Genomic DNA, 18,786 nt, shown 5'->3' with positions numbered 1-18,786 from the left:
ATATATATATATATATATATATATATATATATATATATATATATAGTAGTAGTAGTATATAGTAGTATATATTTGTCACAACAAAAGTAAAAATAATTGACAAAATAAAAATCATAGAATGTCAGATTATAGTTAGTTTTTGTGAAGCTCATATTGCAACTTTCACTAAGGATAGCTGCGAGCTGTAGTAACATTAGAGCTTATCGAGGCTCGCTTTAAAACTGTTGACAGTTGGAGAACCGATTACTCTATCCGGTAACATATTCCATGCATTGGCAATGCGATTGTTGAAAAAGTGGAAACGAGCTAAATTATTGCTGTACTTTTCACGGTGAATTCTTTCTCTGTGATTTGCTCTTGGTGGAATTGTGATGAGAGGAAAGTGCCAGTTGACTATGTCGATGTTATTAATAATTTTATATTTTTGGATGAGGTCACCACGTTTACGACGTTCAACAAGAGAAGATAAGCCAAGTTGTAAACATCTGGACTTGTAGTCTAACTTTTTTAGTTTGTCTGGTATTTTTGTGGCTCTGCGCTGTATTGATTCAATAGTTCGTTCATCCTTCGCCATATGAGGGTTCCAAGCTGGAATTGCAAACTCAAGTGAAGGACGGATGTAGGTGGAGTAGAGTTGTTTCCATAAAGAAGCATCACGAGATTGGAAAGTGTGTTTTAGGATGCCTAGCATTTGATTTGCTTTACATGAGGCAATGATGGATTGGGTTCCTGCTTTAAGATCATTGGTAATTTGAATTCCCAAGTCACGCTCAGAGGTAGTTGCTTCCAATGTAGTTCGAGTCGTTATTGAACAAGGGCCTAATTCCTCTATTGAGTACTTGAAAGGTGTTAATTTTTTTTGGCCAAAGTGCATGACCTTACATTTCTTTGCATTTAGCTCCATGAGCCAAGATTTAGTCCACTGGACAATTTGGTCAATATCTGATTGGAGTTGAAGTTGAGCAGCAAGTGAGTTGACAATGCTTAGGATTTTAGTGTCATCAGCGTAAATCTTACAACTGTTTTCTTTGCTTATTACATCTGGCAGATCATTGATGAAAATAACAAATAAAATTGGACCCAAGACTGATCCTTGCGGAACTCCACTTGTCACAGGTAACCAATTCGATTGAGTGTCGCCAAGGATGACTCGTTGAGACCTGTTGAGTAGAAAAGCTTTTATCCAATTGAGAAGATTGCCTTCGATTCCGTACATTTTTAATTTGTAAAGCATTCGTTGATGTGGGACTTTGTCAAAAGCTTTAGCAAAATCCAGAAATACGACGTCAACTGGTAGCTTTCTTGCTATATTTCCAGTCAAGAAGTCCATTGTTTCAAGGAGATTTGTAATGCATGCTTTTTTCTCTAAAAATCCGTGTTGACTATCTGATAAAAGATTGTTTGATTTTAAATGCTGCATGATTGCCTTCTTAACTAATTTCTCCATTATTTTACACGGAATCGAGGTGAGGGATATTGGTCTATAGTTTGATGGGTCGATTCTGGAGCCCTTCTTAAATAAAGGTGTTACATTTGCTTTGGACCATGAGCTTGGAATTTCACCATTGTCAAATGACTTTTGAAAGATGAGAGTAAGTGGAGAAGACATTGAGGTAGAACAAAAGCGTAAAACGTGAGGACTGACATTATCTACACCAAGTGATTTAGATATATCTAGTGCTGAGAGTTCCATTAGAGTGGCCAGAGTATCAAAAGATATGCTATTGAGGATTGTGTTAGTTCTACGATCAAAACGGGGAAGATTGTCATTGGATGGCTCTTTGCTGAAAACTGATTGAAATTGATTGTTAAGTGAGTTGGCTATTGTAATTTTGTCAGAGCTAATGATCTCACTGGAACTGGTGACTCGCATAGATGAGATCTGATTTATTACAGAGCGTTTACTATTTATGTATGAAAACAGTCTTTTAGGATTACGCTTATCATTGGCAAGGGCAATTTCGAAAGATTTCAGAGAAGAATGACTTAATTTTTTAACAAACTTTCTAGTTTCCCTATATTCCCCAACCAGTGATGTGATTTTCCATTTTGAACTGACGTTACGAGCCCATAGCGATTTTTTAAGACGAATAAGAGATAATAGTTCTTTTGTCATCCATGGTTGTTTTTTGGGGGATGGTTTGTTTGGCATACGAGGGATAAATTGAAGACAACATTCATTGTATTTGTTGAGCCAAAGTTGGTAACATTGTTCTACATTTAAGTCTTTAAAAATAGATGACCAGTCAACATTATTGAATTCTTTGTTGATTTTTTCGTAGTTACCATGCTTGTATATAAATTTAGAGCTGTTGAAACGTGATAATTTTATGCTGGAAGCCAGTTTGTAATGCCAGTTGATAGTGCAATGATATTGATCAGACAAACCGAGAGGAGGACCGATTTTGATTTCGCTAGCACGATATGAAGAGTCACATATGATGAGATCAAGAGTCTTTGTCATAGGGCAATTAGCAGGTTTGAAAGTAGGGACAGTGACGATTTGGTGAAGATGACAATCTTGAAAAAGAGAGACAAATGAAGAACTGAGACCAATTTTACTAGAGGAAAAGACTGAGTTGGAAGTCCAAGTAATCTCTGGGAAATTGAAGTCACCAGCAATGATGATACCGTTGTATTTTTTAGTCGATATTAAAGTTTTGGCATGGAAAATAGCACTTGAAATCTCTGAGAAGGCTTCGATACCGGAGGATGGAGGTCTATAAATGCAGCCTAGGAGCAGAGTTTCATTCAAAAGCTTTAGTTCAACCCATAACTGTTCTGAATAGTAGGGAATAAAATCTTTGTGTAGTAGGGATTCCTCTATTTTGTTTGAGATGATTTTACTATTTATGTATATAGCTACACCTCCTCCGATTTGGTTGCGACGGTCTGAACGATAGAGGTTGTAGTTCTGAAGAGAGGGAGTTGATTGGTCATTGAACCATGTCTCGGTGATAAAAATAATGTCAAAAGAATTGTTTTCTGCAAGTAAGGACAGTTCGATGAGTTTTATTGGATTGAGGGAGGTTGCATTGGTGTAGAAGCACGAAAGATGAGATAATTTGATGGAAGAGCTGGCCTTGTTAAAGAATGTTGAACTAGTGAGATGTTGAGAGCGACTGAATGGCTTCAGCAGCTGATTTCCATTTGAGGAATGGATTCTTCTCTTTTCCATTGATGTTGACTGTTTTGGATGTGTCAATGCATTTGATTTTTTCGCTGCGGATAACAAATCGAAAGGGTTTGTCAAGTAAATCTTTTGCCAATAGTTCTGCATTTTCTGTAGCACGCTTTTTGTTCAAGTTGTTGAATGTTTCTTGTTCGAGAGGTGTACGGTCTGGGCGAATGCAGACAGATTTTAATTCATCTATTGAGGCAAGTCGCTTTGCATTAGATAAGAGATCATTGCGGTGCTCATTCGAGTCAAACTCAATGATGATCAATTCATTTGGTTCAGGTGCTATTGTAGTTAAACTGGTGGTGTTGTTGATCTTTTTTGTGAAATGCCCAACAACTTTAAAAGCAACATTATAGTTAAGTTTTTTAAGCATACTTTGAACTGAAATTAGCCTCTGATTATTGTCAAAGGATTTTGGAAGACCGACAACTATAGCTCTTTTTGATTTTGTTTCTACAATTTTAGCATTTTCGTTGACTGCTGTGATAATTGCTTTATTGGCTTTTGAACCGTGCTTGACTGCGCTTGCCCAGTTAAGAGTTGTGGTCAAGCTCGGAGATGCTGACTTTGGCTGTTGAAAAAGATTTGCTTTTAGAGTAATATTTTCAGTTTCAAGAACAGATACGCGGGTGAGAAGCATGCTGACTGTGGCTATTAGTTTTGATATCGTAGCATCAAGCTTTTGAGAAGCAGCTGAATGGTTACCTTGACCAAGGCCTGGCCAGTTGGCTGCTAGAGCTGCAAGTTGGTCAGTTGAATATGGTGTAGTCATTATCATCAATGATTTACAAATTGCTCAATCTGATAATTTATATTTGGTAAGAGGGCTACCACTCTGAATAACAGTGGATTACCTCGCGGTCGAGAACTTATTACACAGGGACTTCTTATTACACAGGGACTTATTAACACAAATAGAACTGTTAGTTTTTTTGTGTTTTTTTCCGTGTATATATATATATATATATATATATATATATATATATATATATATATATATATATATATATATATATATATATATAATATATATATAAATATATATATATATATATATATATATATATATATATATATATTAGGGATATGACTTTTTAATTTTTTTTCAAATAAAATGTTTCCTGTATCATAAATCGATGAACTTTTACCTAAAATCATGAAAAAAGGCCCAAATAGCTTTCTGCAACAAAAAAAGGTCACCCCAAAAATAAAAATTTGATTTACCATTTTTATACATTCATTTTTGACCGATGTTTTAATCTTAAGCTTAATTCTCAGCTTAATTCTATTTATTTCATTATTTTGTTATGAATTTATAAATATAACGCCACACGTTACCATGGCAACGAAACGGCCGTGTGCCGGCAAATACTTGGAATTGTTATGTGATGACGTCATTGTGTTACCACGGTGATATAGACGACTGTAACAGACTGTAGAAGATTATAGAACTTAGTAGAACATTCTGGAAGCTCTAAATAATTATATAAGCGAGCTGCTGTCAGAGCTCAGTGTTGATAATGTGAATAGTTCTATGAAGTACTCTGCGTGTAACTGACCTAATAAGGAACTACTGTAGCGAACTAAAGACGCTGTAAGTGTACGAAGTATAAGTAGTTGTAGCATTATCGTTAGGATACGGACTGGATTATCGAACTGTTATCAACATTGACTGGATTATCGAACTATAATTGGATTACTATACAGTTAAAGTATTTTATTAATTAAACGACTTTATTAAACGGATATTTACGCTCAGCTATCCGTAAAGTCGTAACAATATTATATGATGTCTCACAAGAAAAGTCATACCACAGTAACAAAGAACAAGAAGACTTGGACTAAAAATTTGGTGAGATTTCAAGAGTCACACAGAAGAAGAGGAAGCGTGGCTGTAGAAGAACATTCACTCGATGAAAAATCCAGAATACCACTTCAATTGCAGATCGTAGGAAGATACCAGTTTCTCGGAGCATATGTTAAAGGAAGAAAAGAACGAATAGACCAAATTTCTAAGGAAATTACAAAATTGTGGGACAATAAACTGAATTTTCCACGTGTGTCTGATCAAGTGATAAGAGCAAAGCTTATGAAGGTGCTGAAGGTCTATGATGAATGTGTCAAGCGTGGAAAATATGATGTTCTCAATGCATTATTTGACATCACGAAAGTGAATGGCCAGTGGTTATCCTCGGAAGATAAACGTCTATACCACCTACAAAAAGAAAGTAAAGGACAGGTGGGGTACTCAACAGGACAAGTGGCAAGTAAAGAAACCATTCACCCTTCCAAGAGAAGGAAAGTCCAGTCTGGAACAGCAATACCTTCCACATCACAAGTCCTGTCTACCACAGACAGTGGTACTGAATCTGAAAACTGCAAAAGTAAGACTGAAGATGATGAAGACGACGACGGTGATAAAGACGATGATGAGGACACTCAGAAAAAAACTAGAAAGCACTACAAAAGTAAATTTGCTGTAAGTATGGTTACATCAAGTGGAGTTTCCACAAAGAAAGCTGCTAAAATATGCAATGTATTATCACAACAAGGTATTGATATTCCAACTCCAAGTCAATCAGCAATTTACAAGTCCATATTCAAAGAGGCAGGTAAATTAAAAAAAGAAATGATACAACAACTTAAAATGGAACAGTGGTCCTTACACTTTGACGGCAAACGAATAGATGATAAGGAATATCAGGTAGTTGTACTTCAGAATGAAAGAACTGACGTGAAACTTGATGCACTGCGTTTAAAAGATGGCAAAGCTGAAACTGTTGCTGAAAAAATTGCCAAACTTATTGATGAATACAATTTGTGGAATTCAATTAAGATGATCATTACTGATACAACAAACGTCAATACTGGGAAGAGAAATGGAGTTGTTGTGAAGTTGCAACGTATGTTTAAATTAAAGGGTGTCACAATACCACAATTTATCGGTTGTCAGCATCACGTACTAGACAGGATTCTCCGTCTGGTGATGGACGAAGAACTTGGGGGTGATACCAAATCTCCAAACATTGAATACCCATTTGTGTCTGAACTGTTGAATAAGTATGATGAACTGAAGGATAAGTTTGTGAATGGAACTGTATAAATTCTTGATAAATCAGGGTGGAGAGACGATATGAAGTTTTTGTACCATTTAACAAGAGTGTTTAGGTTCTATGAAGAACAAAGAAACTTCCCTCTGATTCACTTTCAGAACATTCCTAATATGAGCAATGCCAGATGGAACTCAAGAGCCATTCTCGCCATTCTGGCGTTCATTCTTATGCCTGAAGCGAGAAAGAATTTGGAGAAGGTTTGCAGGTTCATTTCATATGAGTGGGCAGAACATTGGTTTAGTAGTCAAAAGTACAATGACAATGACTTCAAGAATTTATCTGATGTATTGAAGCCTTACAAAAAGGCATTGCAGTCATTCAAAAATCACTGGAAGAAAGCGCCCTAATATATATATATATATATATATATATATATATATATATTAGGGCGCTCTAGAGAAGCATGGTGAAAAAAAATTTATTTAGTGAAAACATAATATATATATAATATATATATATATATATATATATATATATATATATATATATATATATATATATATATATATATCAATATATATATATATATATATATATCAATATATATATTATAATATATCTAGTGAAAACATAATATATAATATATATATATATATATATATATATATATATATATATATATATATATATATATATATATATATATATATATATATATATATATTAGGGCGCTCTAAAGAAGCACGGTGAAAAAAAATTTCTCTCAGAATCTTGCTCCCTAGCAATTTTCCCATTCGTTCATCTATTTTCTGATAAAATACACAATATCAAGTCGTTTAGTCATGTTTAAGCCTTGCCACCAGCTTCCTGAATATTCCTTTTATTAAAAGTTATGTTAGTCCTTTTTCTAAACTAATCTAAATATTTTTCTAAACTTTTTCTAAATTTTTTTTTAGGAAAAAAATTTAATGAAAGAAGTTAAACAAGAGTTACTCATCAGACAGAAGCAGACTGTGTTGTTTGTTTGAAAAACATTTTGTTTATTTTAAAAATTTTTTAACAAAATATATGACAAACAGATTTGATGAAAACATATTATGTGAAATTTTGTAGCCCTGTATAGTGTATATATTACACTATAATACGGAATCATTAGTTTTGAAGAAATTATTAAAAACGATCATAAATAGACCTGTCATCAGGCAAGATATTGACATCTGGTTATTAGGAAAACGATTAACTGAATTAATACCAACAAGAATTTCTTTGAAGATGCGCTGCGTTTCTTTTTCTTTTTGAAGGACGGGCCGATGAAACAAAGCAAACATGTCAGTTGTAATGGTGCTATAGCTGAAAAAGTTGTAGTGGAAATTCAAAATCAATGGGATTATGCTGGAATTGCAATTCAACCCAAAGACAAAGTTAAAGCTAAAATATTGGATCTCTATAATATTTGGAAAACACTCCAGACAAAAAAATGTCAATCAAATGAAGCAAAGAAAAAACTGTTTATTGAAGATATGAAAAAATACTTTTATATTGTTCCCCAAGATGCTCAAAACAAAATAGAAATGGACCGGCTTCGTGATAATGAGCAAAAAAAAGAAGATGTTAAATTTCTTACAGCAGTTAAATCTCAAGAAAAAGTTATTTTGGAATCAAAAGACAAAAAGAACAAACGAAAAGTTTCTCAAAAAATACAGAGAGCGAGAATTGAATTGGCAAGAAAAATGGCTGAGAAGTCAAAATAATCTGGCAGCAACAATGAGCACTAATCCTGAAATGACAAGTGTTGACTCCCTTGAGTCAGACATGGAATCAGAAGAGGATATTAGTGTTACATGTAGTTCAGACGAATGTGAAGATGAAGATTTTGAATGTCAGGAAGCTGATACTGTAACAAAGAAAACCAAACCTGACAGAGAAGACAAAATTACACTGGATCTTCGTAGAAATCCTTTCAAAAGTGATAAAATTTCAACAATGGCGGACCGCTTTGAATTTATCAGCTGGTAAAAGAACGGCCTTCATGGCGGCTATACTCGCAGAGGGTGGAGCTGACTTGAAATGTGTGACTTTATCAAAAACAAGCAGTAGGACAGCTGCTAAAAAGCTTCGAATAGAGAATGCCAATGAGATTGAAACTACATTTGTTTCCCCGAAGTACATAACATTACATTGGGATGAGAAAATTGTTCCTAAGGATGCTGAATGGCTAGGTGTTCTTGTGGCTGGGATGCCAAACTATAAAGAAGGTAAACTTCTTGGGGTTCCAGTTATCTCGGATGGAACTGGTGCTACAATGACTAATAGTAGCTATTCTCTTGTAGTTAAGTGGAAAGTAGAACAGTCCATTGTTGGTCTTGTTTTCGATACTACTGCATCAAATTCAGGATGGAAAAATGGTGCATGTGTACAGTTGGAATTGATGCTAAACAAGAAAGTAATATATTTTGCTTGTCGTCATCATGTGATGACAGATGATAGAGAGAATTTTGTGTTACGCATGGCAACAGATTTTTGGTCCAACATCCTGTCTGGACACCCCTGAATTCATGGAATTTAAAAAATCTTGGAATACAATAAAGCAATGATCGAATTTCAAAATTTTAAATATTACTGATCGACGTCTCAAGCAACAGAAGGAAAATGTTGTTAATTTCTTGCAACAAATCTTGGCCTCAGAAGGTAACAACATGCCTCATGACGATTACAGAGAATGTGCAGAACTTGTGGAGATATACTTCTAGGAGAAACGCCTCCTCGTGGAGTGCACTGGCTCAAGCCTGGTGCACACCATCATGCATGCTGGATGGCAACTGTTATATACAGTGCTAAAATGTATGCTTTTGGTGATCAGCTGAATTATGATCCTGAAAAAATGGAAAAGTTGCATCGTATTTGCACATTCAATGCCCTATTTTATGTGAAAGCATGGTTAGCCAACCCTTCTGCAGCCAATGCACCATCAAATGATCTTCAGTTAAGCCATGATCTACGTGTGTTCAAGAAAATTGACCCCGAGGTAGCTGGAGCTACAATTTCAGCATTGAACAGGCATATGTGGTATCTGGCAGAAGAAACAGTCACATTTTCTCTCTTTTCAAACTTGGTGTCAGATTTGTAAAAAAAACAAATTGCCAGACAACTTATCAAAGCAAAAAAAGACAAACCACTAGACAAAGGTGTTCTTGTCTTCCCACAGTTAGTATCCTCAACAAAATTGGTACATTTGATTGGCAAGAAATCCTGGCTCCTGTTCAATTTACTTGGAATTGAAACAGCCTGGTTGCACTTGCCTCCAAAGCAGTTGGAAACCGACAATAATTTTCAAGAAGCGGCAATGTTTATACGTCATGCAAAAGTTGTCAATGATTTAGCCGAGAGGGCAATAAAGCTCATCACAGACTTTGCAAATACTTTAACAAGAGACGAAGCACAAAAACAATATATGTTACAAGTGGTGGAACAACACCGGCGCAATGTACCAGAAAAAAAACACTGAAAAATCTATGAAAAAACTTACATAATTGTTTATCCAAATACGGATGGATCAGTATTTTTCTTAGGCCTAACATTATCATATCATGTTAGCTAGGCTAGATCATTGTTTACACCTAAATTTTGATTGCTTAAATTCAACTTTTAATAACTCTAGTTCACTTCGAACAAATTATGTTACTTTTTCAATGTTAAACAATGTGACAAACATTTTTGTCATGGTGGCAAGGCTTAAAACTATTTAAAAATCTTGAAGTATGATTTTTTTCACTTTAAATACTAAAAGGAATGGAAAAACACCTGGGGAGCAAAATAATTTTGAGAAAAAAAAATTTGGAGCACCCTAATATATATATATATATATATATATATATATATATATATATATATATATATATATATATATATATATATATATATCCATATATATATATATATATATATATATATATATATATATATATATATATCCATATATATATCCATATATATATATATATATATATATATATATATATATATATATATATATATATATATATATATATATATATATATATATATATATATATATATATATCCAGTACAATAGAGTCAAGTAATACTTGACTCTATTGTACTGGAACATGCAATACTTGGTCTTGTTGTGGTCCAGATAAGAATCTGGATTACAAGCAGACCACTGCTCTTGGTCCAGACAACATCTTCTCACAGTCTTACAAAAGTGTTCTCCAGACCTCTCTATAGTTCTCTTTAAAATATTTAATAAGTGCTTGACTGAATCTTGTTTTCCTGTCTGCTGGTAAATGGCATCTGTGATTCTAAGTTTTAAAAACTCTGGAGAACATTCTGACCCCTCTAACTATCATCCAATCAGTTTCCTCTTTAATATAACCAAGATCTTTGAGTCTTTGATCAAATACTTTCTAACAAACCATCTTGAATAAAATAACTTACTGTCAGACAACCAATACAGTTTTCAACTCTCTTGCTCTATCGCTAATTTGCTAACTGCTATGATTGAAAGATTTTAAGGTGCATTAGATGGAGGTGGTAAGGCAAGGACTATTGCTCTTGATACGGTTTTTAATTTTCTTGTTTTCTAGAGCTCTCTTTATTACTCTCTGAATTATTCTTGTCTCTAAACAGGTGTTTAAACTTATTTTCCTGCCTGCTGGAAACAGCCTAAACAATATGTGAACCTTGTCTGCCTGTTTGATGGAAACTGACATCTGTATTTCCAAGTAAAATTCTGGAGATCACTCTAATCACTCTAAACATACTACAATCTTCATAAAAATTAACTGTTAACTGATGACAAACATTGATATTCCTATATAAATGAATGGTAACACTCTACTGAGTCCTCTACTTTACATCTTCTTGGATTATCCTTAACTACTGGCTTCTCACTGAAACAATATATACAATCCATTGCAATGTTAGAATCTGCTAAGGTTGCCTCTTATTATTGTGCTCGCCATTTTCTTTCTTTCAATTCCATTTTCTATGTCTATAAATCTTTTAATTGAACTTGTATTGAATATCATTATTGTACTTGGGCTGGTTCTTCTCTATTTAAGATAAAATCCAAAAACACATTGTAAATTTTGTTAGATCTGCACAAGCTGCCAAGCTTGACCCACTGCACCATCATGTATTGTTCCACCTCTTTCTCTTTTCTGAAAATAATACTATGATCGCTAAAGTAAGCTATTATCACTTGTTCCATCAACCAAAAATCAATATCACATGACTTGTCACTCAATCTTTTTGCTATATCCCTTAAAGCTTAAAGTAATTTTATTAATTTAGTTTTTTTTGTGGAACATTGCTACTTTAGAATTATCTCTGAAGATGTATCTTACCTTTTATGTGTGTGTGTGTATTTGTGTGCATGTATATATATATATATATATATATATATATATATATATATATATATATATATATATATATATTTATTTATATATATATATTTATATACATATATATTTATATATATATCAACTTGTTTCTCCGCGCAGCGGCCTTGTTGGTCAAGGTTCGCGTTTCTGAGTTATAGAGTTAGGAAAGGGTTATAACCACAAGTAACCTCCTCATCTGTAGTGGTCTTCTTGGCCTTAGGGAGGTGAATTACAAAAATATATATATTCAATTCCACCTAGTTCAAATAACAAAAAAGTACAAAACCAAGTATAGTTGGTTTATTAAAATTTTAATAGCAATATAGATTTACACACAAAAAAAACAATGCCATTCTAATAAAAAATATTTTCAAAAATGGCAGAAAACTTGAGAAATTGAATTAGAATGATCAAATAATTGTTAAAACTTTAGTTAAAACTAAAATATTAAATCTTTTACCTATATATTTTCCATTTTTTCGATAAACATTATAAGCTAATTCATAAGTAGAGCAATCGCTAGGATTAAATGAACCATTGAGCTATAATAAAAATAACTAAATTACATACACATAATGATATATATGTGTGCGCCAGTATGTGTGTTTATATATATATATATATATATATATATATATATATATATATATATATATATATATATATTTATATAAATATATATATATATATATATATATATATAGAAGGTTATATATATGTATATATATATATATATATATATATATATATATATATATATATATATATATAAAAGGTTAAGGCACTATATATAAATATACATATATATATATATATATATATATATATATATATATATACATATATATATATATATACATATATATATATATACATATATATATATATATATATATATATATATATATATATGTATATATATATATGTATATATATATATGTATATATATATATGTATATATATATACACTTCATTTTATTTATCATTACCTTTATTTAAAACTGAATAGCATTACAAGTAATGATTTGTACAAAAACATTCATCATTAAGTACTGAAAAAAAAAGGTTGCCAAAAATACAGGCAAACATTATTTATGTATTGAAATAGCAGTGGAGCCCCCAATGTTTCATAGCAGGTAGAGGTCGCTAATACCATCATGAAGAATACGGAGGTATTTTTAAATAAAAGATTGTTGATATGTTGGGGTTCTTTGCAGAACAAATGGAAATCTGTTTGGGTTTCTACTGTTGGTGTGAGCAAATTTAGTGGCTATAGGATGGCATGAGTCAGCAAGGATTTTTTTAAGGATATTAATACAGATCTTACCAAGTAACTCGTCAGTGGCAAAACTAATATTATTAATATAGCTGCTTGATTTGGTTACATCAATTCCAATAATGTTTAGAGCATTTTTATGGAAATGCTGCATCTCTTTTTTTGCAGCAGGATGATACAAAGTAAGAACAGGAGCACTATATATCAAGTGACTAATAGTGTAAGATCTAAAAATAGTGTAAGATCTAAAAAATAGTGTAAGATCTAAAATAGTGTAAGATCTAAAAAAAGACTTGTAGAAGGTTGAGCTGAGTGTGTCCGATATTGCTGAGTGTATCCGTCTAATATATTTCATATAGAGCATTAGGTTTCATTCCATTGACAACAGACCACAGTGCAACACCAACTACAATGGATTGAAATTTATTGTAGATTATATAAATTAGAGTAGGAGATAGGCGTTAATGTCAGAAATGAAGAGAATGAACAAAATTGGACCAAGAACACTACATTGAAGTACTCCAGCTTCAATAAATTTTTCAGTCAGTGGTGAGATCATTTGTTTTAATCCTTCGGCAACTGTTAGATAAGTAAGCTGCAATCCAGAAAGTGAGCCAGCTAAGTGAACATTTATTAAGTTTAGCAGTAATTTGTCATGATTGACAAGATCAAATGCTTTTGCAAAATCAAAGAATATTGCAAAAATTAGTTTGTTATTATCTATAACATAACTCCAGTCCTCTAAAATTTGAATAATAGCATCCATTGTACAACGCCCTGGAAGGAAACTGAACTGTTTGTTTGAGACCCATATGTGCTTGGTGGATAAATAATGAGACTGGTAATAATGTGATTAAAAACTTTGCACAATGTGGATGTAATCGCAATCAGAGGTAGTCATTAGATGAGAGCGGGTTAGATATTTTAGGAATCGGTATTATGTTTGCTGATTTCCAATGGTCAGGTAGGTAACTGTTTTCTATGAGGTGGTTAAACAGGATACAGAGTGAAGGGGCAATTTTGAAGTGAGATGAATTGAATGAAAGTGGAGAAAGATCATCTGGTCCTGACAATCCTATCTTTAGTTTGTTGAGTTGGTTGAGAATGTTATCAAGTGTGAAAATGGGGATAATAGGTGAGTTTACTTTTCAGTTGATCAAGAAAGAGAGGTTAGGTTGTTTCTTACCAATCCAAACAATTTGAAAATGATCATTTAATTGGTTTGCTAACGCCTCAGAAATAGGGGTGGTGATTAGTCCTTTATCTGCTAGCCTGATTTCTCACCAAAAATCTGTTTTTCCAGAAGAGAACCCCCTGTTATAAATTCATTTTCTTTTTTCAACTCCTTAACTTCGAAACATGAACCTTTATGAACAAGGCTTCTGCGCGGAGAAACAAGTTTGTTTATTTGAATTTCAAATTTGAAGTTCAATTGAAACTTCAGTTACTTCCTCCTGTTCTCCAGCCTTCTTTTACCCATTTCTAATTGACATTTTTAATTATAAAAAATATTACTTTTAAATCGAAAATAAGTCAATAGATATAGATTTAACGTGAAACTTTTTTTTTCTATTTTTTTATTTCTACAAAAAGTTTAACAGATACGAAATAAAAATTAAACCTAAAAAAACCCAAATTTACCAAATAAAACCCAAAATTACCCTAAAAAACCTACTGGGCCGGGTTGTTTTTTTTTAAAAAAATTGGGTTTTTCCCAACCCTGGTTAAAGACACCCATATATATATATATATATATATATATTTATATATATATATATATATATATATATATATATATATATATATATATATATATATATATATATATTTATATATATTTATATATATATATATATATATATATATATATATATGTATATATATATACATATATATATATATATATACATATATATATATATATATATATATATATATACATATATATATATACATAAATACATATGTATATATGTATATGTACATATATATATATATATATATATATATATATATATATATATATATATATATATATATATATATATATATATGTATATATATATATATATATATATATATATGTATATATATATGGGTTGTTAAAGACACACACATATATATATGGGTTGTCTTTAACGACCACACATATATATATATATATATATGTGTGTGTCACCCTCTTTAAGTCACTCATATATATATATATATATATATATATATATATATATATATATATATATATATATATATATATATATATATATATATATATATTTAAACAACTTTAAAAAGTATTCTACACAATAGAGTGCTCAATGTTCTTAAAAAAACAGAGTAATTATATTAGTAGTAGAAAATCACTTAGAAAATCACAAAGATTCATCAGAAATGACATTTCTGATGAATCTTTGTTGATGAAACACAGTGTTAAATGGAAAAAAATTTTGTTAAGTGATTTTCTACTACTAATATATATATATATATATATATATATATACATATATATATATATATATATATATATATATATATATATATATATATATATATATATATATATATATATATATATTATTTTAAAACATCAAGAAATACAGTTTCTCTCAATACAAATAATATTATTATATAAGAAATTTCTTGTATAATAATATTATTTCTATTGAGAAAAACTGTATTTCTTGATGTTTTAAAATAATATATATATATATATATATATATATATATATATATATATATATATATATATATATATATATATATATATATATATATATATATATATATATAAAGTTTTGATAAAGTTTAGCATGCTGGTCTTCTCCTTAAGCTTGCTTCATATGGTGTATCTGGGAAAGTTTTTGAGATTATTAAACCATCTATTTCTAACCTTTTTATTAAAGCCATCTTCAAACATTATTTTTCATTTCCAGTAACTCCTGGGGTACCTCAAGGTTTTATCCTTGGTACTGTTTTATTTCTTATCTACATTAATGATCTTTATGACAACCTAATATCTAAGGTTATACTTTATACTCTTGTCTTAACAAAAAGTCTTCTCTTTTTGATCGCTTAGAGCAGGCAGCCGATCTTGAATCTGATCTCACTTACAGATTGTAATCTGATCTCACTTACAGATCTCTTAGTGGCTTAAAAATTTTAACTCAAATAAAACTCAGTTATTTACTGCAAACAACTATATCAATACCGTCAACATTACTAGATTAATAAATGGCAACCCTCTCACTGAATCCTCCTCTTTCTGTCTTTTTGGATTATTATTTACTAATGACCTTTCATGTAAACTATATATATTTGATTGCTAAATTAGCATCTGCTAAGGTTGCTTCTTTTTATTGTGCTTGCTATTTTCTTATGCCTGATTCCATTCTCTACCTCTGCAAATCTCTTATTTGTCCCTGTATGGAATACTTTTGTCATACTTTGGCTGGTTCCTCTAATGATGTTCTTTCTCTTCTAGACAAGGTCCGAAAATGTATTGTAAACATAGACCCACTCTATCTCAGTGGGTCCAACTATTTAAGTCTCATTCATTTACTGTATCTGTTCCGAAATGCTCTAAAAACTTTTATTCGACTAGTTTCTTTCCATACATTTCAACCTTTTGGAACTCTCTCCTATCTTCATGTTTTCCTGACTCATACTACCTTAAGTTTTCTGTCAACCGTTTCCTTGCTCTATAACTCTATTCTTTTTTTTCATAGTAACTTCCAACTTTATAGTGGTTGCTTGCAGCCTTGTTGGGAGTGAATCAGAATAAAAAATATATCTATATATATATATCAAATATTATATGTAATTAAATATAATAAAGGACTCAAACAGATCTAAACAAATTAATGACATGGTCACAATTATGGCTATTAAAATTTAATGTCAGCAAATGTAAACGCATGCATATAGATAGCAAAAATACTAGGCATATATACACAATGTATGATTCAGTGCTAAATAGAGTTGAACTACCAGAAACAAAAATTGAAAAAGATTTAGGAATTATGATTTCAAACGACTTAAAATGGTCTAGTCAAGTTAATCATGCGTCTGGTAAAGCTAATAAAATGTTAGGAATAATAAAACATTCATTTAAAAACTTAGACATAAACGCATCTAAATTATTGTACACCTCTCTTGTAAGACCGCATCTAAACTACGCAAATTCAGTGAGGTGTCCTTACTTAGAACAAGATAAAAAAAAAATTGAATCGATACAACGTAAAGCAACACGAACAAAATGTCTTCAAGGGAAAAACTATGAAAGTAGACTAACCTACTTTAAATTAACGACTCTTGAAAAAAGACGCGAACGTAATGACTTAATCCAACTTTTCAAAATAGTAAAAAAAATAGATAACTTAAAATTGGAATACCCACCAGATTTAATAACTTCAAATACGAGAGGTCACAATATGAGGTTTCATAGACAATTAATTAAAAATCCAAAGAGGTACTATTTCTTAACAAACCGTGTTATTAACAGCTGGAATAATTTAGATCAAAAGATTGTAGATTCTAAAACACTTAAACAATTTAAATCAAAGTTGGACTTATTTAAAAACATAAATTGGCTGTTAAAGCCTAGATTACCTAGGCTCTGTACATTGTCATTGTACATGTACACAGTTATTATTAAATAAATAAATAAAAAAAATGTAAATAAACAATGTTTATTGTGTCAATATATAACAGTAAAACCAATTAAGATAAAATTTAGGAAGATAAATATATCTAACAAGTTTTTATACAGGACTGCTCCAACCATGTTGACCATTAAGCATATCTCAAAATTAAAAATTTTTGGTGAATCTTAAATAATGAATATTTAAATATTTCCCAAAAAACAGACCCTTGCGTTTTTTTCCCAGAAAAAAAAAAAAAAAAATGCATCACCTCCATATGTATGTATGTATGTATTAAAATATTTAAAAACATTTATCCAGACACTGTTTTTATGAAGAAGAAAAAAAGATAAAAAACATTGCTTTTTTTTAATTATCCACACTATACAAAAATATCAAAGCAGAAATATTTCTTTAAAAAGTTTCTTTGATAAAACAGAGAAATTAAGAACTGGAAAAAATTAAAATGTTACTAATCTTATTTTAAATTTAAATTTTTTAATAATTAAACTTTGAACAACTTGTTAAAAAACAAAATTACCAGTTTAGGTATGTAATGCTCAGCTAGGTCTGGTTGATTGAGTTTAAGATAACATCGAATAATAGAACCCAAAGTAGCACACAATAAAGCTCCATTTTTAACTGTAAGGTACTTGATACGTTTAAAATATTTTTCTAAAGCATTATTATAATCTCTTTTGTAATACAACAGATCAGCTTCAAACATTATTTGGTGATAACAATCAACAGATTTCTCATTGAACACAGAATTGACAAACCACTAAAAAAAACTGATTGACATATGGATATCTGAATAACAGAAACATTTAGAAAAAAGTCACAATATATTACAATTAAATTTTTATTCCAATTCTATTACTTAAATTAGAAAAAAGAATCAATTAATTTAAAAGTCAAAAAAAAGTTTAAAAGGTTAATTGATTATTGAGCATTTTTTTATTACATAAAAAATTTATTAAAACCATTGGTAACTAATTTCTTTTTCTAAAAAAATTTTTAAGACATAAAAAAAAAAAACTTAATTTTGAAATTAAATAACAAAAACAGAAAACTACCTCTGGTGTGCAGTTTTTAGGAAAATACTGCTCTTCTTTGATGGTTGAATTTTTCAAGTTAGTTTCGAAAATATCTTCATCAAAATCAAATTCCATATTTCAAACATATAACTACTTATGTAACATGAAATTTTTGTATAGATCAAATACT

The 18,786-nt window shown here is 30.7% G+C and overlaps 1 protein-coding gene across 2 annotated transcripts in view; it reads right to left on the bottom strand.

The window, feature by feature from the left end:
* The window catches only part of LOC136089029 (uncharacterized), a 57,499-nt gene extending 38,713 nt beyond the window's left edge, over positions 1-18,786 (bottom strand). For both annotated transcript variants that reach the window (XM_065814536.1, XM_065814537.1), the window contains exons 1-3: positions 18,636-18,786; positions 18,101-18,340; positions 12,103-12,184 (exon numbers count right to left, since the gene is read on the bottom strand). In XM_065814536.1, coding sequence (XP_065670608.1) covers positions 12,103-12,184; positions 18,101-18,340; positions 18,636-18,731 — 418 coding nt within the window. In that variant the 5' untranslated portion in view covers positions 18,732-18,786. The remainder of the gene's footprint in view (positions 1-12,102; positions 12,185-18,100; positions 18,341-18,635) is intronic.

Source organism: Hydra vulgaris, chromosome 12 (assembly GCF_038396675.1).
Source record: "Hydra vulgaris chromosome 12, alternate assembly HydraT2T_AEP".
Classification (NCBI taxonomy): domain Eukaryota; kingdom Metazoa; phylum Cnidaria; class Hydrozoa; order Anthoathecata; family Hydridae; genus Hydra; species Hydra vulgaris.
This window is presented reverse-complemented; position numbering and strand designations above follow the sequence as displayed.